At 39.6% G+C, this 24,143-nt stretch overlaps 1 protein-coding gene across 11 annotated transcripts in view; it reads left to right on the forward strand.

The window, feature by feature from the left end:
• The window catches only part of Exd1 (exonuclease 3'-5' domain containing 1), a 58,648-nt gene that overhangs the window by 21,556 nt on the left and 12,949 nt on the right, over positions 1 to 24,143 (forward strand). For 10 of the 11 annotated variants that reach the window (XM_063250263.1, XM_063250264.1, XM_003475703.4 and 7 more), the window contains one exon: positions 16,151 to 16,237. The exons of the other annotated variant lie outside the window; for it this stretch is intronic. In XM_063250263.1, coding sequence (XP_063106333.1) covers positions 16,151 to 16,237 — 87 coding nt within the window. The remainder of the gene's footprint in view (positions 1 to 16,150; positions 16,238 to 24,143) is intronic. 11 annotated transcript variants of the gene reach the window in all.

The raw sequence follows: 24,143 nt of genomic DNA on the forward strand, positions 1-24,143 counted from the left end.
ACGGGCAGCAGTTTTCTCTTAAAGCCAAACAGAAACCTCCCTCTTTTAAGAATAGGAAATCTAGTCTCCATTGGTTTTGTAAAACCATCTCAGCCAGGGAACTCAAGGAATCTTTTAGCTTGGAGACAGAGTCACTGAGAGTGGCTAGATTTTTGTTGATAAGTGCACTCAGGTGCCTAAAATTTTGGTCTCCAATTACTAGGCTGGACACTCCTAAAACTATTGATCCTGCCACCCAACATCTACAAAAGTATTTTGTCTCTAAGGACTGTGAACACCTCCAGGTATGATAATCTCTAGATACTCCAGTATTGGCAAGGTCAGTAGCTAGTGGTTGTATCTGGGGGCAGAGATACTAGCCAATGGACTGTAACTTTTTTTGACTGTTTAGGTTTTTGCAAGGCCCAGTTTGTCTTCCTTTAATCTGCTGGACGTACTGTATAGCATACTGTCCTGTTTTTATCTTCTTTTGTCTAATTTTTACTGGGATCTTACTTAACAGAGCACACAAAACTAGTTTAATTATCTCATAGACAGTGGCGCTGGTTATCAACATCTCACCAGTATTGTAATCAGTTATCTTCCAAATTTCAAACTGAGGATTATGAGACGTGCCCCTGAAGTCTCCATAAGGAACCCATAGGAACAAGACAATTTAGGTACATTTGGCAATCTTAAGCTTTAAGGGGTCCCTGGGGGGGGATAGCAGTCCACTTATCTGCAGGTTGATCGCTGTCAGAGGCCAGGACCTGCTTGAAGTGGGAATGATGAACCCAGGCAGGTTTCCCAGTGACTTTGACGGCGGTTGGAGTGCTGAGGACCACAGTGTAGGGGCCTTCCCCCGTGGTTTGAGAGATTCTTGGCGATGTCTCCTGATGAGGACTAGTGTTCCAGGTTCCACTGCAGGGCATTCGTCCTCGGAATGAGCTGTAGGCATAGGATGTTGTTATTGTTATAACTGATGGATGGAAGTCAGAGCTGGCTGAAGGGCCTGGAGGGACTTAATAAGATCTTGGTTAGCTAGATCAGCTAACTTTTCTTTAGAAATCTTAGGGATGAGGGGAGGAGGTCTCCCATGTAGAGCCTCAAAAGGGGAAATACCAGCAACATAGAGGGTACATCGCACATGCAAGAGGGCAAAAGGAAGGAGACTTACCCAGTTCTTGCCAGTTTCTAAGGCCATCTTAGTTATTATTGTTTTTAAAGTCTGGTTCATCCTTTCTGCTTGTCCTGAACTTTGAGGCTGGTAAGCACAATAGAGTTTCCAATCAGTCTGCAAAGCTTGGGCCAGTTTTTGAGTCATCTGAGCTATAAAAGCTGAGCCATTGTCAGACCCCATGGATAAGGGGATGCCAAATCAAGGGATGATCTCATATAAGAGCCTTTTAATTACTATCAGGGCTGATTTAGACTTAGTAGGAAAAGCTTTGACCCATCCAATGAAAGTTTCCACCATTATTAGTAAGTTCTTATACCCTTGAAGTCCAGATTTTCCCATCTCTGTAAAATCTATTTCCCAGTGTTCTCCAGGCATGATCCCACGGTAGCAAGTGGTTTTCATTTGTTGCTGTCGCTTTGGGTTCACCAATTGACATTGGGGGCATCTGAGGCTCACAGACTGGGTAAGCTTTGATAATGGGGGAGCAAAGAAATGATCTTAAAAGAGGACAGCAAGCTTTGACCTTCCCAGGTGAGTGGACCGATGGGTTTGTTGGATGAGTTCACATCCCAACGCCTCAGGGAGGAGGACTCACTTATCAGGCAGTTGGTACCCGTCCCCAGAGATATTAGGCTTTGCTTGAACTTGAGCCACCAGATGCAAGTTCTTTTGGGTGTAAATGAGCTCTGACAGAACAGGTGGAATCAGCAGTAATGTTGGAGCCACCTCAATCCTCACTGATTTTATGGCCACCTTTTGGGCGGTGGGCATCTGCCAGATTGTTTCCATATAACAGGATCATCCCCCACTTGATGGGCCTTACAGTGGATGATAGCCACTTTCCTCAGCATTCAAATGGTAGCCAACAAATCTAAAATTTGGGGAGCATTTTTGATCTTTTGCTCCCCAAAATTCAATAGACCCTGTTCTTGATAAATGGCCCCATGAACATGGGCAGTAGCAAATGCATATCTGCTATCAGTATAAATGTTTATGTCTTTACCTTCTGACAACTTGAGGGCCTCAGTGATGGCAATGAGTTCAGTCTGTTGGGCTGATGTTTTTGGCTCCAAGATTTGTTTCCATAGAATCTGAGAGTCTGTGGTAATGGTGGCTCCTACAACCCACTGACCTTGATAGATGTAACTGCTCCCATTGGAGAAGTATGATGGAACTCCGGATAGCAGCTCATCTGTCAAGTCCAGTCAGAGACCCATGAGGTAGTCAATAACCTCAATACAGTCATGCAGGGGCAAGGAAGGGTCATCATCAGGCAGCAGAGTAGCAAGATTTTAAGTTGCTGTTTCTTTGATCCAGAAGTAACACCTGATAGTGCATAACTTGGGAGTTGGACAGCCACTGTTCCGGCGGAGCCTTGATGATGGTCTCCAGTGAATGGGAGGAGACAAAGAGTTTTTGTCCAGAAGTCAACTTTTGAGCCTCCTTTACCAGGAGGTTCACTGAGGCAATCACCCATAGACAAGGTGGCCATCCGGCTGCCACGCTATCAAGCTTCTTGGAAAGATAGGCAACAGGCCTCTGCCAAAAGAGGGACTTTTTTGGGACTGACCCAGTCCCAAACTCTGGGTCAGTACTCATTTTTTTTTTATTTAAGAGGAAAAAGAGAAAAACACAAAACAAACCAAAGCGGCGTAAGGGTACACGCAATACAGAACTACAAAACAAAACAAAACAAAACAAAACAAAACAAAACAAAACAAAACAAAAAAACATAACAGTAAGAAATCACCTGCTAGTAGATTACACACTATCTTCTTGAAAATAGTTCCTCAAATCACAGTATCAAAGAACACAAGGTGGACATTCAAACAGGGAGACTGCAAACAGCTGTGTTCAATGTTCCAAAAACATTGATAAAGTCAGCTATTTAACACCCCCAAACACACTTGCTGTTATATCCGTTAGAGCTCTTTTTCTTTTTTTTTCCCTCTCTTTTTTACAACAAAATTTACACATCTTGGATTTTATTACTCCTTAGTGCTTATTACTTTCTTTGGGGGGGGGAAGAATACAGTCAAATATGGCAAAACAAAGCTGTCAGTCAATACCAAGGATAGACATAGCACATGGTGTAGAACAGAGTACAAGTTTATCAACAATGGTTATCAACGTTGTCCCTTGTTTCCTTGAAAAGAATTGTCTATCTTATTAGATATTATAAAGTTGGACAAAACAGTAGAGAACAAGACCAATAAAACTTAGGCATTGTAAATATTACAGGACTTCCAAAGAAGACAATAGTCAAACCAGAATGGGTATCTTAGTGAATCTTATTGTCTTCAAAGTAGTTGCCTATGTCTTCAAACTTGATACTATCATATAGAATGGAACAGAGTCTAGTCAGTCAAAACAAGATCGTGGGAGTACTACAGGACTTCAAAACAAGTTAATAGGAAATCGAAAAGAGTTACTATTTATATATCCTAATTTTTTTGAATTTTTTCTGTAATTAAGACAAACATAAGAAATGACTAAATAATTTTTTTGAAACAATAAGGGGGAGATTGAGATAAAACAGGACATAACATTATAACAATAGAGGTCACAGCATGACTGTTTCAACAACCTAGTACTTCACCACCTTATAACCTGACTTAATAGTAGTTACCATAGTGTCTTTTTCCTTGAAATATTTGGATAAAACTTCATATACTCTAGCTTCAAATATTTTCATATCAAGAAGCCCAGAATAAAGCCTTTCTAATTGATGAGTGAAAACTTTATAAGGCTTCAAGGCCACCTAATGGGGAATCATGATTACCACATATTTTTATATATTTGAATCATTATTTACATTAGGGAAACTATTCGGTATTCACACATGCGAGATTGATTTATTTCACTAATGAGTATGGTCTCAAGCTGCGCCCATTTATTGATAAATATCTCAATGTGATCCTTCTTATAGCTGAATAATACTCCATTGTATAGAAATACCACAACTTTTTTATCCATTCCTCAGTTGATGGGCACTTGGGTTGTTTCCAAGATCTGGCGATTACAAATTGTGCTGCTATAAACATAGGTGCACATATATCACTGTGGTATGATGCTTTCAGTTCTTCTGGGAATATGCCTAGAAGTGGAATAGCTGGAATAAATGGGATTTCCAGTCCCAACTTTTTGAGAAATCTCCAGACAGATCTCCACAAAGGCTGTACCAGTCTACACTCCCACCAGCAGTGCAGGAGAGTTCCTTTTTCCCCACAGCCTCTCCAGCATTTGTTGTCGGTTTTCTTGATCCTGGCCATTCTTTCAGGAGTGAGATGGTATCTCAGTGTGGTTTTAATTTGCATTTCTCTAATGACCAATGATGATGAGCATTTTTTCATGTATTTATTTGCCATTTGCATTTCTTCATCTGAGAATTGCATATTCATCTCAGATGCCCATTTTTGGATTGGATCTTTGAATTTCGGAGGTCTGAGTTTCTTTAATTCTTTATATGTTTTAGACAAGAGGCCCTTGTCTGAGAGAGAGTTCACTAAAATCTTTTCCCAGTTTGTGGGTTTTCTTTTCACTATGCTGGAGATTTCTTTTGACATGCAGAAACTTTTTAATAAGAAGTGGTCCCAGTTATTGATTCTGGGAAGTATTTCCCGTGCGGTTTGAGTCCTGTTCATGAATTCTTTACCTACTCCTATGTCTCCAAGGTTTCTACCTATTTTGTCTTCCAATAGATTTAGTGTTTCTGTTTTAATATTCAGATCTTTGACCCATTTAGATTTTAATTTAGTACATGGTGATAGACATGGGTCTAACTTTAGTTTTCAGCAAATGGAGAGCCAGTTTTTCCAGCACCATTTATTAAAGAGACTGTCGTTCTTCCAGTGAACCTGCTTGGCTCCTTTATCAAAAATAAGGTGGTTGAGTGTGTTCGTAGTTGTGGTTGTATCTTCTAATCTATTCCACTGATCTTCAGCTCTGTTTTGATTCCAATACCATGTTGATTTTACTACTGTTGCTTTGTAGTATAACTTCAAGTCAGGGATTGTGAGCCTCCTGCTTTGTCTTTGCTGCTTAGAATTGCCTTTGCGATTCTAGGTCTCTTCTGGTTCCAGATGAAATTTAGGAGTGATTTCTCTAGATCTATAAGGTATGTTGATGGTATTTCTATTGGGATTGCATTGAATCTGTATAACAGTTTTGGGAGAATGGCCATTTTCACAATGTTTGTTCTTCCTATCCATGAGCAAGGGATGTCTTTCCATTTTCTGAGATCATCTTCAATTTCCTTTTTCAGTGTATTATAATTTTCACTGTATAAGTCTTTCACTTCTTTCGTAAGAGTAATTCCTAAATATTTCATTTTTTTGCTTGCTAATGTGAATAGTCCAGTTTCTTTTATTTCCCTCTCTGTAATTTTGTTGTTCGTGTATAGGAATGCTATTGATTTCTGAGTATTGATTTTGTATCCAGCCACATTACTGAATTTATTTATTGTATCTAAGAGTATTTCAATGGAGTTTAGGGGGTCTTCTATGTAGAGTATCATGTCATCTGCAAACAATGATAATTTAACTTCTTCTTTTCCTATCTTTACCCCTTTTATTTCTCTTTCTTGCCTAATTGCTCTGGCTAGTACTTCCAGTACTATATTAAATAGGAGTGGTGATAAAGGACATCCTTGTCTTGTACCCGATTTTAAAGTAAAGGCTTTCAATTTTTGGCCATTTAGAATGATGCTGGCTGTTGGTTTGTCATAAATGGCCTTTATTATATTGAAGTAAAGACCATTTATTCCAATTTTCTGTAAAGTTCTTATCATGAATAAGTGTTGGACCTTATCGAAGGCTTTTTCTGCATCTATAGAGATGATCATGTGATTCTTATTTTTGACTTTATTGATATGGTGGATTACATTTATTGATTTGCGTATGTTGAATCATCCTTGCATTCCTGGGATGAATCCCACTTGGTCATGGTGTATAATCTTCTTGATGATTTGCTGGATCCTATTTGCCAATATTTTATTGATGATTTTTGCATCTGTGTTCATTAGGGAGATCGGTCTATAGTTCTCTTTTATAGTTGGGTCTTTCTCAGGTTTTGGTACTAGAGTAATATTTGCTTCCAGGAATGACTTAGGAAGGATTGCTTCCCTTTCAATTTCATTGAATAGTTTGAGGAGTGTCGGCATTAGGTCTTCTTTATATTTCTTGTAGAATTCTGCAGTGAATCCATCTGGGCCTGGGCTCTTCTTGGTGGGCAAGGACCCAATTACATTCTCAATTTCATTAGCAGAGATTGGGTTATTCAACAGTTTTATATCCTCTTGATCTAGCTTTGGTACTTCATATGCTTCTAAGAATCTGTCTATTTCTTCTGTGTTATCAAACTTTTGAGAGTAGAGGTTTTCGAAATAGGTGTTGATGATCCTCTGTATTTCTATTGGGTCTGTAGTGATTTCTCCTTTTTCATTTCTTATTGCATGAATTTGAGCTTTTTCTTTCCTTTTTTTAATAAGGTTGGCTAGGGGCTTATTGATTTTATTTATTCTTTCAAAGAACCAACTCTTTGATTTGTTGATTCTTTGGATTGTTTTCTTAGTCTCTATTGCATTGATTTCTGCTCTGATTTTTATAATTTCCTCTCTTCTTTTGGCTTTGGGCTTGACTTGCTCTTCTTTTTCTAGCTGTTTGAGGTGTAGCATCAAGTTATTTATTTGTATTCGTTCTGTTTTCCTGATGTGGGATCTCAGTGCAATAAATTTTCCTCTCAGAACGGCTTTCATTGCATCCCACAGATTCCGGTAAGTTGTATCTGCATTTTCATTTTCTTTTAGGTATTGTTTAATTTCTTCTTTAATTTCTTCTGTGACCCACTGATTACTCAAGAGTGTGTTATTTAGTTTCCATGTGTTTGCGGAATTTTTGCAGTATCCTTTGTCATTAATTTCTAATTTCAGAGCGCTATGATCCGATAATATGCAAGGGATGATTTCAACTCTTTTGCATTTGCTTAAATATGTTCTGTGAGCTAATATATGGTCTATTTTAGAAAATGATCCATGTACTGCTGAGAAGAATGTGTATTCTGATGTTGTTGGGTGGAACATTCTGTATATGTCTATCAAACCCATTTGTTCACAGGTGTGATTCAGTTCTGTTATTTCTTTGCTCATTTTCTGTCTGGTTGATCTGTCCCTTGGTGTCAGTGGTGTATTAAGGTCTCCTGTTACAATTGTGTTACTGATAATTTGAGTTTTCATTTCTGTTAATAATTGTTTTATATAACTGGGTGCTCTGGAGTTTGGTGCGTATATATTTAAGATAGTTATCTCTTCCTCTTGGAGTTTTCCCCTTACGAGTATGTAGTGACCTTCTTTGTCCTTTATGGTCATTGTTGGTTTAAAGTTCACGTTGTCTGCAAACAGAATGGCTACTCCTGCCTTTTTTTGGATTCCTGCTGCATGAAGAATTGTTTTCCATCCTTTGACTTTCAGTCTGTGAGTATCTTTCTGGGTTAGATGGGTTTCCTGTAAACAGCATATGGTTGGATTTTGTTTCTTGATCCATTCTGCTAGTCTGTTTCTTTTGATTGGTGCATTGAGACCATTTACATTAATGGTTATTACTGTTAAATGCTGGTTAATTGTAGGAATGTTATCTCTCTACTGTTGCATCTTTATCTTTCTGTTCTGTTTAATTATTTGCTTTGCTTAGTGCTTTTTTCCTTTGTGTATCTAAACTGTCTTTCAATATTTTTTGCAGGGTTGGTTTGGTGTTCATGAAGTTCTTCAGCTGTTCTTTGTCATGGAAGTATCGTATTGCACCATCTATTTTGAATGATAGTTTTGCAGGATATATCAGTCTTGGTTGGAAATCATTTTGCTTTAGGATCTGGAATACTTCACTCCATGCTCTTCTTGACTTTATCGTTTGTGCTGAGAAGTCTGCTGTGATTCTGATAGGTTTTCCTTTATAAGTGATTTGTCTTTTCTCTCTGACAGCTTTTAATAATCTATTCTTGTGTTGGATTTCTGGGATGGTGATTATTATATGTCTGGGTGTAGTTTTATTTTGGTTATGACTGTTTGGAGTTCTATATGCTTCACTGATCCTGATGTCAGTTTCTGATCTCATGCTTGGGAAATTTTCAGCTATTACTTCTCTAAATATCCTCCTGACATCCTTCATGTTGTCTCCCTCTCTTTCATTAATCCCTATCATTCTTATGTTATTCTTCTTTGCATCGTCTTGCAGTTGTTGAATTGTTGTTTCCTGGTTCCTTGTTATTTTCAAAAGATCTTTCCTTTCCTGTTCACTAGCTGCAATCCTGTCTTCAAGGTCTGAAATTCTATCTTCACTTTCATTAAGGCGGTTTTTACAACTTTCAGTGGAGTTTTTTATTTCCTGTATATCTCTGTGCATCTGCATTATGTATTCTGTTTGTTTCTTATATTGCTCGTCTAGGGATTCTATCTTTTTGTTTAGTTCCTCCAATTTTTTATCTGTGTTTTCTTTAGATATATTTAGAATCTCTTTCATTTCTTTTATCATTTCTTCTTTTATCTGGGAGATTATTTCGAGTTTGAATTTCTTTAAAGCTTCCTGGAGTTGCTTGTCAATTTCAGTGGCTATTGTGTCCGATACATGAGGTGGATGGGATATATTTTCTTCTATATACATCGCTCCTAGGGTTTCTTGAGATGGGCTGGAGGTTTGAGGTTGTAATTTGGTCTTTCGTTTTGTCATTTTCCTATATTTCTGTGTTTCAAGTGTTATTTGAAAGCTTCCTCAGGATCTGTTGAAAATCCCCTTCTATGTTTGGCGCTACTGAGACTCTGGCGCCGCGCTACCCCAAGCCATTAGGCCTACAGAACCAGTGGCCCTCCTCTGCCTGCTCAGAACTCCGCAGTTCCAGACAAGCTGGGCCTCAGGGACACTGTGCGCCCACCTGCCCCTTGGAAGCTCCACAGTTCTTCAATCGCAGCCGGGTTAGGGTACTCACCACAGGCCGCAGTGCTTTAGGAACCTGTGGACCCTCCCTGGTTGCAGAGATATCCACAGTCCTCCAGACACATGGAGAGGCCGATGCAGGCACCCCAAATCTGCCCAGCTCCTCCTCTGCAGACCAATGGCCAGGCGCGGCAGCTAAACAGGCTGGGCTAGGCTGGTAGTGTGGGCCAGCCCACCTATGGGGAGCTCAGCAGGTCTCCAAGTGAAGCCGGAATGGGGAGGCTGATGTGGAAGCCTCAAACCCACCTCTCCCCTTCACTGCACCTGGAAGCCTGAGGGAACTCCAGCAGTCTGGGCGCAGATATCCAGAGTCCTCCAGACACGCAGAGAGGCCAGTGAGGGCACCCCAGATCTGCCCAGCTCCTCCTCTGCAGACCTATGGGTCAGTACTCATTTTGCTATCCCTCTCCGCTCATCAACATAGAGAGAAAAAGGTTTTTGTAGGTCTGGTAGTGCCAAGGCCTCAGTTAAGGCCAGGTTCAGCTGTTTAAAAGCCTGGTCTTGAGAATCTGTCCACTCTAGAGGTTCCTGAGTGGCTCCCCTTAATGAGTCAGAAAGAGGCTGAGCTATCTCAGCAAAATTAATAATCTAAAGCCTATAATACCCCATGGCTCCTAGAAATTTTCACAACTGCTTTTTTAGTTACAGGGCCTGGAATCTGTTGGATGGCTTGTGTCTGCTAGGAGGAAAGAGTCCACTTTCCTTTATGGACTTGGTAATCTAAGTAGGTCAAATGTTTTTGGCATAGTTGGGCCTTTTTAGCAGAGACCTTATAGCCCAGCTCATCTAAGGCCCACAGAAGAGCTTGGGACATTCCTTTTGCCAATGCCCCTTTTCTTTGCAATAAGCATATTGATTTTTATCTAGGGGCAGGCGACACTTTATATCTGGCTTGGTAACTTTCTCAGTCAGAATCTCTAATACTTTTGCCAACTTCTGATCTTTTGAATCTTCACAGTTGTCAAATACCTTCTGAGCAATCTCTAGTAACGGGCTAAGGGGCATTCCCTCAAATCCCTCAAGCTTCTGCAGTTTTCGCTTAATATTTGGGGCTGACTGGGTTACAAAGGCAATATTAATGGCCTTTGCATCTTTAGGTGCTACTGGATCTATGCGTGTATTAATGCAATAGGCCTCTTGCACTCTTTCCAGAAACCTCAAGGGAGACTCATTAACCAATTATCTTACCTCTGAAACCTTGGACAAATTGGTGGGTTTTCTGGTGGCACCCTTAAGGGCTTTTAAAACAACTGGCAATACCGCTGGAGAGCCCTCCTTACCTCCAGTCCTGTTAGGACTCCAATGGGGTGGGATAAACATGGTTCAGGTGTTCCGGATCGAAGGATGGATTTCTATCTGGATCTTGAAGATTTTTGTCTCAAGGTGCAAATGCACTCCCTCTCCTCCATGGTAAACAGTACCTGTAACAGCTACTGACAGTCATCTCAAGTGGGGTGATGAGTGAAAAAGGCCATGAAAAGGCCATGAGAGAAATGAGGCCTTGGGGAGCCTTAGAAAAAGGTGGATTAGGGACATAAGTCCATGACTCTTCTTCTGAGACAGGTGTAATATATACAGATATTGCCAACAGGGCCATTAAGGTAACCAAAAGATTTTCAAGGGTTGGTGGAATTCTCCTTTTGGTGACTATATCTCTAGCTTCATGGATTGTTGCTTAAATATCATTTTATTGAATCACTTGTCTTTTCTCCTGGTCTCTTGGGGGAGCTGGAAACCGATTTTCTGGCTGATTGGTTGTGTCTCCCACCAATGCTGTGTATATCTTGTGGATCTTTCACCTGTTAAGACACAAGCATAACCTCGCTTCGACGTTATTAGCTGTATGGATCTTTTAACATTTAAATTAAGCCTGGAAAAGGCAAAACTCGGTCTATCCTTGGGAAAAATAAGAATGTTAAACAGTCGTTTAAATCAATTATGATGAGAGGCCAGTCTCTAAGAACTGCAGTTGGATCTGGCAGTGTTGGCTGTAGAGCCCGTATAGGAAGTAAGCAGGCATTTACAGCTCTTTAATCCTGTAACAACCTCCATTTGCATAACTTCTTTGGAATAACAAAGACAGGAGTATTCCAAGGGCTAACTGAGCTTTCTAAATGGCCTTGTTGTAATTACTCTTTTTTTTTTTTACTCATCTTTTTCTCTTTTTTTTTGTTCTTTTTTGTTTTTATTGGTACCAGGGATCGAAGTCACAACTGCCTACTTGCAAGGCAGGTGCTTATGCCACTGAGCTAAATCCCCAGCCCCTACTCTTTAATTTGTGTAACTGCGTTAACTTCTCCTTTTTAAGGGGTCATTGATCTACCCAAAAAGGTTCCTTTAGTTTTCAATTATAAAGGCAGAGCTATTTTGAGGGGAGAAGCATCAATGGCCCTTGTCAAAAGCATGCTGATATCCAATACCTTGCCTGTCATCTTTAGGTAAAATCTTTTTTTTTTTTGTCTTTTTCTTTCTTTCTTTCTTTTTATTGGTACTGGGGATCAAACTCACGACCACACAACTGCAAGGCAGGTGCTTATTCTGCTGAACTAAATCCCCAGCCCCATCTTTAGGTATAATCTTAACAGGCTCTTTGATTCCCTGTAAGTTTTCTTCTTAGTCCTTTGTCTTTTTGATACCCCATTTTAATAATTAATTTTTAAAAAAAATTTTAGGATTTGAATCTATTGGTTCAGTTTCCAAATCGGAACTTGTTTGTTCGGCTTTAAAATCAGAATCACTAGTCAGCACTAATTTTCACTTTTGTTTTTTTGTTTTTTTTTTTTTTAGTCTTTTTCGTTTTTACCGGTACCAGGGATCGAACTCACGACTGCCTGCTTCCAAGGCAGGTGCTTATGCCACTGAGCTAAATCCCCAGCCCCTTCACTTTTGTAATAAATCTCTTCCCCACAACTTAACTGGAATAAGTGCCATATAAGGTAAAAAGAAACCCTTTGTTGGTCTGGTCCCTCATAAGGCAAAGGTGAGGCACTCTATAAAACATGCTGAGGGGTCCCCGGTCTGATAAGGGATGTGGGGGCCCTTTGAGTCAGCCACGTGGCAGGCCATTGTTCTAAAGCAATTACAGACACATCCCCACCAGTATCTATCAGACCCTCAAAGGTATTTTTCATTAATTTTTATAAAACACATAGGCCTGTTTTAGTCACTTCCTGTGTAAAGCAAATTTCTCTTTTTTGTAGTTTTGTTCTGAGGGTCTTGTTCCCTCCTGAGCTGTCTATACATAACGAAAGAAGGTTTTTCTATAGGTAACTGATAGAACTGTGGAGGACCGGCGGCGGCTGAAAAGAAAAGAAGTATGAAATATAAATGACCTTTATTTTGAGAATGCGGGGAGAGACATCCCTGATCCCCTGGGGCGCGGCATCTCCACCCTGGGGTCGACGATCTCTCTGTGGAACACATGGAGTGAGGCACATAAGTAGCCACGGTTTGGGGTGAAACCTAAGGGGGCATTAGGGATGCACAGGTAGCCCATTGGCACTAGTTTGGCGCCAGAGGTAGATTCCTAGGGGTGGGGGAAATAGAGCTCCTTGGCTTTATTGGCTGTAGTGTCCTGCCTGGGCCAAAACCCTTTCAGTAACAGAATCAACTGTGCTACATAGTCTCCCTGTTCAAAAACCCAGATGTGCATAGCACATGAAAGAGCTTGTATTTTATCTCTATAATCACCATCATTCACACTAGGCACAATAGTTATTTCTTCTAAATTTAGATAGTCTTTCCCAGCACAAGACCAAGTGTTCCTTCAGGTGGGTGGGGACACCAAATTCCTGTGGAAATTGAGGTGGGCTTGTCACCTCCAGTAAGAGTGACTGCGAGCAGCAGGAAGGTCTAATCCTGCATTTTGTTTAAGATTTTTAGCAGTTGTATTTTAAAAGGCTTATGAATAAAATACTCCTGGTCATTAGCATCTGTTACAATTCCAACTGGGAAGCAAGCAGGGAGAGTATTATTTGCTCCCTTTTGTGGCTGCCTCTTCCCCCACTACCTGTAAGTTCCTGGATAGAGCCCTATGAGATATTTTTTATAAAGGCTTGGGCTCCTGCTGAGACAATCCCTCTAGGGATTGTTTTTTGGTGGCAGATGCCTCAGTAGGGAGCTCTCTTCCTTCTGTGTTCCAATCATTCTTTTAACAGACTTTAAACTGACCAGATTCCAAGTTGAGAACATCTCAGGGGAAATGATTTTTCCTGCCCTGTGGGCTCTTTTTAATATTTTTTCCAACTTTTTTCCAAACATCTATCTCTATAGTGCCTGTTTGAGGAAACCATGGATTATATTTGGTTACCTCTTTTAACATTGTTGTTAAGTCTTTCTTTGGCACAAGAGCCCCTGAGCGTTTAAGCAGGCTTTGGAGCAGTTGTAAATACCTTTGCTCCTCCGCTGAAACCTTTTGCCCCATGTTTTGCTCCCAGATAAAATGGCTTTTTACAGCGGGAACACTCACCCCCCCCTTTTTTTATTTTTTCTCTCTAGTCTCTTCAGAGGTATGGTTTTCCCCTTGGCAAACAGGACCTGTCCTGGTGCAGTTGAAAGCCTTAACAAATTTTTTAAGCTTAGGGGGAGGTCATGAATGAGGTCAATCCAAACCTGAATGTACACAACTTGATCTGGGTTGGTCAGGGGACCGAAGATGGCTTGAGCTATGGACAAATCAAGACGACCCGAAGGGGCCAGTTAGGAACCCTCGTGGACCATTCAAGTTCACAGAAAATACTCGGAGTTTCCCAGGGTGTATGGGTTCTCCGTATCCCCAGGGCACGATCCTTAAGTTTCCAAAATGATTAAGGACCAGGGTTAAAGGAGATAAAGACACTGATGATGTTACCTGGCCCATAGTTATTAATAACTGGTCAAACACAAAAACACAAGACAAGGCACCACAAAAGACAAGGTAAACACTGAACACGCACAGGAAGACTTTTCTGTCCACAGTCCGGTGACCTAAAGGGAAACAATTTTCATTATAACTGTTGAATCCAATAAGCCACATGGAGCCTGTAACAGACAAGTTCAAATGGGCAATGAGCCCCTAAGTTAGTAACAAAGACACATTCAAATGGGCAGAGAGCCCCCAAAGTTAGTAACAAAGACAAATTCAAATGGGCAAAAAGTCCCCAGGAAGCGTCCCTTTCTGGTTCAGAAGGAGCACCTGGCTCATCTGCTACAAATGTACGCACCCAAATGGGCAAAAAGCCCCAAATTAAATAGCATACTTACAGATATTAAGCCATCTGTAAATAATTTGGGGAAGGGTCCTCAAAATATCCTGGGCAGGCCCCCAAGTATTGTACCCCAAAGACGAGGCCCCAAGGTGTTCAAAAAAATGGGGCAAGACGTCTTTAAAAAGAAGTGCTTTATTTTAGCTGGTACCCAGCAACACAACCTGCGTTGAAATCTACAGAGCTGTGTAACCAGGTTAGGTTACAGGGGATTTTTAAAAGAAAAAAGCTCAAAGAAGAAAAAAAGGGGAGGGAGCGTATACAAAAAGGGTTAGCTCCTTCTGCAGCCACACTCAGGACACTTTGCTAAATGTTTTACAATCAGGGCCATTGGTCCTGGGACCGAGTGTTTTACAATTAGTGGTCAGCAAATGTTTTACAACCTAAGGGCCAGCCAGTTTCAGGACCAAATTGCTGTTCTGGAAGGGGATAATTCACAAGAAACAAAAGTTGAAACAGAGGTCAGGGTAATGATGCTGACAGAACAGGATTGCGATGTCTTAGCCAGGTTACAACAGTTTTAATTCCCAGTTCTATAGCTTTAATGAAACTGAGTCCCCACTTTCATTATTATTTTTTGTTTGTTTCTCCCCCACCCGTTGGTGCTGGGGGATTGAACTCAGGGCCTTCTAAGCTACATACCCAGCCTTTAAAACATTTTATTTATCTTCAGATAGGGTCTTGCTAAGCCTCTAAATTGCTCAGGCTCAGTAATTGCTTCAGCTCAGGAGTACTGGAATTATACACGTGTGCCTCCAAACCTAGCCCTTTCCTTACTACTGGTGAAGAATGTAGAACATTTTATATTTTCTCAAGGAAGATGTTGTCTCTGTATAAAATTACTATACTCTTCTATTCTTGAGTAACTTATCTACTTACCTGTAAAATGGAGTCATGTAACTATTTAAGGATTTTAATTTTTTTTAATCAGTACTGGGGATCTAACTCACCACCACGCACTTGAAAGACAGGCACTTATGCCGATGAGCTAAATCCCCAGCCCCATTTAAGGCTTTTAGAATTTTATGAGATTTTGAAAAGGGATAAAGTCATGGATAACTAAAGGGCAAGAGTATATCACTGTTTCGGTTTTGAGTAATTCAATGAAGCTGAGGAATAAGGTATCTGTTGCTCATTTCTGTCTTTTTTTTTTGTCTTTTTGAGACAGAGTCTCACAATGCAGTTCAGGCTGGCCTTGAACTCGGTTTGTAACCCAGGCTGGTCTCAAACTTGCAGTGATCCTCTTGCTTCAGCCTCTTGAGTGTTGGGATTACAGGCATGCACCATCGCACCTGACTGTTTATATCTTTCTTAACAGTAGGTATTGTGTTTATTTCAGATGTAGTATATTGCCCTGTGTTAGGGCCACAGATCTGTAAGGGATCTTTTTTTTTTTTTTGAGACAGCATCTCACTATTTATCCTAGGCTGGCCTAGAAGTCTCAGCAATTTTCCTGCCTCAAACTCCTGAGTGCCAGGATTACAGGTGTGTGCCACACCCAGCTGCATTCATTATCTTGTCCTTAAGACCAAAATTCTTTCTTGGTAGCATCAGCAGTAACAAAAGTGGCTTAGTTTTTAACTCTCAACAGCATTTGGGGTCTGAGTGACTTATCTTCTGCCTGTGGAACTTTTGCTAAAATAAGAAAAGGAATCAGGTGTTCAGGAGTGATTCCTATGTGTGGGAGAAGCAGCTTTCTGTCTATTGTGCTGTTAGTGGCATTAGGATGCCCCAGGTGTCCCCAGCAGCGTCTTTCTTCTTACCAGATGCTCCATATCAAGAAGCAAAGTGTCCTGAGTGTGGCTGCAGAAGGGGCTAATGTGTGTCGCCATGGGAAACTCTGTTGGCTTCAGGTAAGAGATTCTTAAACATTTTTTTCTTTAGAAATGTTTTCAAGTGATTGAAACATTTTATGAGTATCCATTTTCAGTAGAGAATAGGGATGTCTTTCTAGGGGGACTAATTGGTGCATGAATGTAACATAGTGGCATCATTTTTGTTCCTCTTCCTTCCATGCCCTCACCTCTCCCCTCCCCAGTGTCTTCTCTAGCTCACAAAGTCTACCTTGTTGCTTCCTAGCATCTTCCCCACTTTTTCTTATCTTTTTCTGCTTTTGTTTTGAAACAGCATCTTGCTATGTAGTTCAGGCTGACCTTGAACTCACTTTGTTAGCCCATGCTGGTCTTGAACTCATGGCAATTCTCCTGCCTCAGTCTCCCAAGTGCTGGGAGAGTGCTCCATGATTTTATTCACTTATTTATTTATGTTTTTGGTTTCTTATATAAGAGAAGCCATGCAATATTTAATTTTCTGTGTCTTACTTATTTTGCTTAACATGATAATCTCAGGTTTCATCCATTTTCCTGTAAATGACCTGATTGCATTCTTTATGGTTAAATAATATTATATATGGACCACATTTTCTTTATCCATTCATCTGTTGACAGGCATTAGGCTGTTTTCAAGCTTAGCTATTGCAAATTGCACTACTCTAAGCCTGGATATGCATGTATTACTGTAATGTATTATTTTTAATTCTTTTGAAATATGCTCAAAAGAGATATAGCTGGCTCATATGGAATTTCTGTTTTTAGTTTGCATGGCATATTGATTTTCATAGTAGTACTTCTAATTTACATTCTCAGCAATAATGTCAAGGTTCCTTTTAGCCTATATCCCCATCAGCATTAATTGCTTTTTTATTCTTGATTATGGCCATTCTGAAATAAGATGAAATCACAAAATTGTTTTGATTTGCATTTCCCTTATGGCTAAATATATTGAACTTTTTTTTGTACTAAGCAATGAACCCAAGGGTTGAGCTACATCCTTAGCACATGGTCTGGCTAAATTTTCCAAGCCAGGCTCAGGACTTTGTGATAGTCCTGCCTTTGTCTCCCAGAGTGCTGGGATTATGAATGTATTGGCCATTTGTACTTTGTAGGGGAGGTAGTATTGGAAATAACCTAGAATTGCTCTATCATTCAGCTACATTTTCAGACCTTTTTAAAATTTGGAATTTTTGAGACAGGGTCTTATTAAGTTGCCCCAGTAAGAACTCGAACTTGTGAACCTCCTGCCTTAGTCTCTCATGTGTTAGGACTACTTGTGTATTCCCCATACCAAGCTTGTTTTTCTTCTTTTGAGAAGTGTCTACTCAGTTCACTTGCCCATTTTTTTTGTGAGTCCTTTGGTTTTGGAAGATTACTTTTTTTGAGTTATCCTAGATATTAGTTCTCTGTCTCAACAGTAGCTGGCAAACTAGGTATGGTGGCACATGCCTGTAATCCTTGCATTGTGGGAGACTGAGGCAAGAGGATCACAAGTCAAAGTCATTTAGAGAGACTTAATGAACAAGACAGACCTTGTCTTAAGGGCCAGGCATATAGCTCAGTGGCCCAGTGACTGCATGGCAAGCATGAGGACAAGAGTTCAACTCCTGGTTCAAAAATAAAAATAAAAAGACTGTCTCAGAATGAAAATTTCAAAAAGGATGGAAATATAATAGCTCAGGGGAAAGGTGCTGGCTTCAATCCATAGTACTACAAAAAAGTGGCTGACATTCCCCCCCCCCCATTTTTGTAGGTTGTCTTTTCTTTCTGTTGTTTCCTTTCCTTTACAGAAGTTTTTTATTTTTTTCTTTTTCATTTTTTAATTAGTAGCCTTTTAATTTGATACAGTTCCATTTGTTGATCTTTTAAAATATAGTACTGGGTGTTGAACTCAAAGTCTTTGCCGCTGAGTTGCATCCTTGGCTCTTTGTAAAATTTTTATTTTGAGACAAAGTCTCACTAAACCACTTATTTTGCCCAGTCATGGTTAAATTTGCAATCCTCTTGTCTCAGCCTCCCAGAGTGGTAGGATTATAGGCACGTGCCACCATGCTTGGATTGTTGATTTTTATTTTCTTGGCTGTTTCATATTATTTTTTGTACTATTGGAGTTCTGTTTGAAAAGCCTGTCCATGCCTATGTCCCCAGCTGTTTCCTCTACATTATCTTCCAGCAGCATCAAAGTGGTTTGTTTGTTTTGTTTTGTTTTCTGACTCAGTCTCGCTCTGTAATTCATGTTGGCCTTGAACTCACTTTGTAGCCCAGGCTGGCCTCAAATTTGTGGTGATCTCCTGCCTCAGCTCTCTGAGTGCTGGAAGTACAAGTGCACACTACCACACTCAGCTGAAGTTTCTCAATTTGTATCTAGGTCTTTGATCCATTTTGATTTGATTTTAGTAGAGGATGAGAGAGGGATCTAATTTTATTCTTCTGCATGAGGATATTCATTTTTTCCAGCACCTTTTCTTCTTTTCTTTCTTTTTTGTCTTTTTGTGACAGGGTTCCACTATGCCATTCAGGCTAGTCTTGGACTCACTAGCCCAGGCTGTCCTCTAACTTATGGTGATCTCCTGCCTCAACTTTCTGAGTGCTGGGCTTACAGAGACATGCACCACCATGCCCAGAACCATTTCTTAAGGATATATTTTTCAAAAATCAAATTCCTGTAGGTGTGTGGAATTGTTTCTATGTCTCCTGTTCTGTTCCTGGTCTACATGTCTGTATATGTGCCAGTGCCTTGCTGTTTTGTTACTGTAGCTTTGTAGTGTAACTTGGCTGATAATTATTTTAATTGTCTTCTTTTTGTCCCCCCAGTGTCATTTTTCTGTAACTTGTTTGGAATGCCCATTGTTCTTTGTTCTTTTCAAAAGGAAGGAGGTCCTGATAGGTTTACCTTTGTAACTGTCACTGCCTGCTCAGAGACTGCCAGAGGTCTTTCCCAGCTCTGTCCTGTCTCAATAGAGGTACTTGTAGTTTCTTCTGTGTCCTCCTGAGGTGGTAGCTGTGTGCCACAGGTCTCTCCTTCACCATTTTAACTGTCAGGTGAGGGCCTGAGTATGTGAAGTTTCTAGTGAGCCTGGCTTAGCTGGGGGATTAGCAAACACCTTTGGGTCAAACCCCACAGCAGCAGTGCATCTTCAACCCTTGTTTCCTGTGCTTGAGTTGAGCACTGCCTTGGTGTGACCATGGTATTTTTTGTAGGGCTGGTAGTTTGCTTTCTTCAACTCCTCCTCCTGGAATGTGTAACTTCTCCAAAGAAAGGGAATGGAGGTGTTGAAGCCTAGTTTTGCTAAAGGATTATATGACCTCTTGTTTCCTGCTGACTTGGTTATCCCACATCCAAAATGAAGGAAGGAAAGGTTTATTTAGCTCAATGTGGTTTCAGTCCATAATCGGCTGGCTCCAAGGCAGGGTGGCTTAGCACAGGGGCAACACTTCAAGGCAGTAGCAAGCAAAAACAGCCAGAGCAAAAGGAGGGGGAAGAGCAAGACTTTTTTCCTCCCTTATATTGTATGCAGGCCACCCTTCTCCCCCCAGGGCAAATGTAGCACTCACAAAATCTCCTTGCCCTCCTCTTGCACAGAATGAGAATATTTACCTCATAAGGGTCCTGGCTCCCTGCTGAATCTCTCAGTTAAACTGCTAAACTTCTCAAATTGACACAATGTATCTACCATAACACCTGCACTTAGAGTACTCTGCAAATTTTAGCTTTTAGATGACTAGATTAAGTTAGCACAAATACAAATTATTTAAAATGAACCAAAACTTTTGTCTGTCAAAGCACAAGGGTGGACTTCATATTAATACCAGTGTAGGTCTGGGTAGCTTTAGGTCAGGGATGGTGAAGTTTAGAGATGAGTGCCCAAACTGCAACCTAAAACCCACTTATTTATCTTAAAGTGCCAATTGCAGTTAAACCTTAAATAAATAAAATAAACTCTTCTGGGTGTAGTGGTGCACACCTGTAATCGCAGCACTTGAAAGGCAGAGACAGGAGGATTGCCACGAATTACATAGTCAGTCTGAATTTACACAGCAAGACTGTCAATGGTAAAAGAAAGAAACAGAGAGAGCATGAGAAAAGAGATCATGAACGCTGCTAGCTCTGGTGAGGGTTTTTTTTTTTTTTTTTTGGTACTGAGAATTGATCTCAGGACCTTGTGCTTGCCAAGCAGATGTTTGTGGTGGTGAGTTTTATTGAAGAAAAATTTTGCATAGTTTAATTTTTATCAGTCTGTCTCTAAGGCTATCAGAGTCACCTGGATCAATGATAATTCATGTGCATACTCTGTAGTATTTTCCACATATCATGCACAATTCATATCAAGCACTGTCAGTGTTACTGACAGTGTGATTGTAGCAGAAAATTTGCACTTTCCATTTTCTAATATCCTCTTCAATATCCTTTTTCAGAGTACTGTTAGATTGATTCCTATGTATTTCATTTTTTAAGATGCTATTGTGAAAGGTATTGTTTCCCTGATTGTCTCAGTGAGTTATTTGTGTACAGTAAGGTTACTGATTTTTGAATGTTGACTTTGCAATCAGCTACATTACTGAATTTGCTTATTAAATCTAGAAGTCTTGGTGGAGTTTGTGGAGTTTTTTTTTTTTTGGTGGAGTTTTCTAAGTAGATTATCATGTAATCTGAAAATAACAATAAGTTAGCTTCTTCCTTTCCTATCTTTATTCTTTTTATTTCTTTCGCTTGTCTAATTGCTCCAGATAAAGTTTCCAGGACTATGTTAAATAAGAGTAGAGACAGTGGGCATCCTTGCCTTGTTTCTGATTTTAGAAAGAAAGCTTTCAGTTTTTGTCCTTTTAGTATGATGTTGGCTGTTCGTTTGTCATAGATGGGCTTTATCAGATTGAGATAAACCATGTATTCCAATTTTCTGTAGGGTTTTTTTTTTTATCATGAATGAGTGCTGGACTTGGTCAAAAGGTTTTCCTGCATCTATTGAGATTATTGTATGATTTTTGTCCTTGGCTCTGTTAATATGATGTATTACATTTATGGATTTATGTATATTGAACCATCCCTGCGCATCCCTTCTAGAAGTTAGAAGTTTAGTATTAAGTTGTTTATATGTGCTTGCTCTGTTTTCTTGACATAGATATTTACTACTATAAATTTCCCTCTTAAGACTGCTTTCATTGTGTCCCATAAGTTCCAGTATGTTGTAATCATTCAACTGTAAAACTGTCTAATTTCTTCTTTAATTTCATCTGTAACCTATCGATTGTTCAGAAGGGTCCTATTTAATTTCCATGTGTTTATGATGTCCTTGTAGTTTCTTTTGGCATGGATTTCCAGTTTCATTGCACTGTGGTCTGATGGTATGCATGGGATAATTTCAGTTCCTTTGCATTTATTAAGCATGATCTATCAGCTAGTTATGATCTGTTTTGGAGAGTGTCTTAAGTGCAGCTGAGAAGAATGTATGTTCTGATGATGTGGCGTGGAACACAATAGACATCTACTAGGTCCATTTTTTCAAAAGTTTGACTTCTAATATTTCATTATTGATTTTTTATCTAGTTGATCTATCTTTTTGTGACAGTGGGTTATTGAGGTCTCCCAATGAAAGTGTATTAAGGCTTATTTGATTTTTCATGTCTGTTGGTACTTGTTTTATATAGCTGAGTGCACTGGTATTTGCTTCATAGATGTTTATGATTATCTCTTCCTCTGGGATAGTTCCATTTATGATGATGTAGTGACCCCTTTTTTTTTTAAAAATCTCTCTTAATCAGTTTTGGCTTGATATTCAGTTTCTCTGCAAATACAATAGCTACCCCTGCATTTTTTCTGGATTCCTGTCACATGGAGTATTGTTTACCATCCTTTGACTTTTAGTCTATGAATTTTTGAATTAAATGTGTTTCTTGTATGCAATATATTGTTGGGTCTTCTTGATCCATTATGCCAGTCTGTGTCTTTTGACTGATGAATTGAGACCATTAACATTAATGGTTATAACTGATATTTATTGACTTATCCTTGTCATGTTATTTTCCTGTTGTTGACTCTTCCTGTTTCCCCCCTCTCTCTATTAGTTTGCCTTACCTGGAGGATTCCTTCTGATAAGGTTCATGGAGCTGTAGTCTTTATTATCTCTCTAGAATGACCTTCAGAACATTTGGAGCGCTGGTTTTGTGGTTATGAACTTCCTCAGGTGTCTTTTGTCATGGAAGTATCTTATTTCTCTATCAATTGTAAAAGATAGTTTTGCAGGATACATCAATCTGGGTTGCAAGTTGTTTTTCTTTAGAACTTGGAGTACTTCACTCCAACTTCTCTTGACTTGAGAGTTTATGCTAAGAAGTCAGCTGTGATTCTGATGGGCTTTCCTTTATAGTTGATTTGTTTCTTTTCTCTATCAGCTTTAAAAATTCTATGTTGAATTTCTGGAATTTTGACTATGATATGCCTGGCTGTAGATTTTTTTGATCATTGCTAATGGAGTTCTGTATGCCTCACTTACCTGACTCTCAAATTCTTTTTCTCTACCAGGGAAGTTTTCTGTCATGAACATTTTTTAAAAGTCAGTTATGATACATCCTGCTTGTTTATTGACTCTAATCTTAAATTATTCTTTGTCTCCTCTAGCAGCTACTGATTTCTCAGGGTCTCTTGCTATTTTTGAGAAATCTTTTTCTGGTTACTAACTGCAAACCTGTCTTCCAATATCTGAGATCCTGTCTTCACATTGGCCTCATCTGCTTCCAGTTCTTTCGATGGAGTTTTTAGTGTTCTGGGTATCTGCTTGAATTTGCTTTATGGATTCCATTTCTTTCCTGTGCTGAACTTACATAATTTTCTTAAGTTCGTCTAATTTTTTTGTCTCCATATACTCTAATGTCATTAAGCATGGTGTATTTTGGTTATCTCTGTAATTATCTTGAGAGATTATTGCTGATTTAATTTTTTCCAGAGTCTCATTCAATTGCTTTGTTGTTACCACTTCAGAGAGACTTGGTGGGAGGGCCTTTGATTTCCACCTGATTTTCCCCTGGATTTGCCTTTAGTGAGCTGGATGTCTGAGGCTGCATTTTGCTTAAGAGTCTACTTATTTTATTTTCTCTCTTTTATTTAGTTCAGTTCGGGGGATGATATTTGTAAGTTGCCTGTGATGGGTTGCTTTATTGGTGGTATTTAGGACCCTTAAATGATGATTGTTTCTCTGAAGTATCCTCCAGGTATAGGTAGTTTTTGGGTTTTGAGTCTGTTGGAAGATCTTCAGTTTGTTGGAGGTGAGAAGTTGTTGCTTGTTGGCCTAGTCCCTGGTTCTCTGGCACTGTGCCATAGTATTTTCTGTGACCCTTAGTCAATCTCAGTCATGGATTATCAAGAGCAACAGCTATTTAGAACAATTATATCCATTTTGGGTATAGTGGTACCAATAGCATCAAACACAGCCTAGATAACAACAAACTGAGCTAAGCTTAATTTGCAACTTTTAACCATATGAACTAGATTTGTAATTATATAAAAAATGTAAAACAAGCCAGATATTGTTATATGCAATATGTAAGTCCAGATGTGTCAATTTTGCCTTTGTAGTAAAAATTTAAAATGGGTTAAGGAGAAAATAGAGAAGTGAAAGAAGAGAAATATTAGAAGTAAGGTTAGAGGACAAAGGGGGATCATGCCAACTTTGGGAAAGTGGTGTAAAAGACTGAAGGAAAAGAAAGATGGAAGAGATCAAAAGGAAGAACAAAATAGAACCACACCCACAAAGAGGCTAGGAACCACCTTCACACTCATATATAAACCATAAAGGAAAAAGAGAAAAGAAAAAACCCCACAAAAACCAGCAACAACAAAAAGAAAAAGAACAAGAACAAGAAAAACAAATAGTCCACTTCCAAGATTCTCTCTGGTTTCACTAGCAGAGAACCCATGGAGACAGTCCCGAAT

The sequence above is a fragment of the Cavia porcellus genome, unplaced genomic scaffold (genome assembly GCF_034190915.1).
Source record: "Cavia porcellus strain 051 isolate PalLab524CR breed Dunkin Hartley unplaced genomic scaffold, mCavPor4.1 scaffold_6, whole genome shotgun sequence".
NCBI classification, from domain to species: Eukaryota; Metazoa; Chordata; class Mammalia; order Rodentia; family Caviidae; genus Cavia; species Cavia porcellus.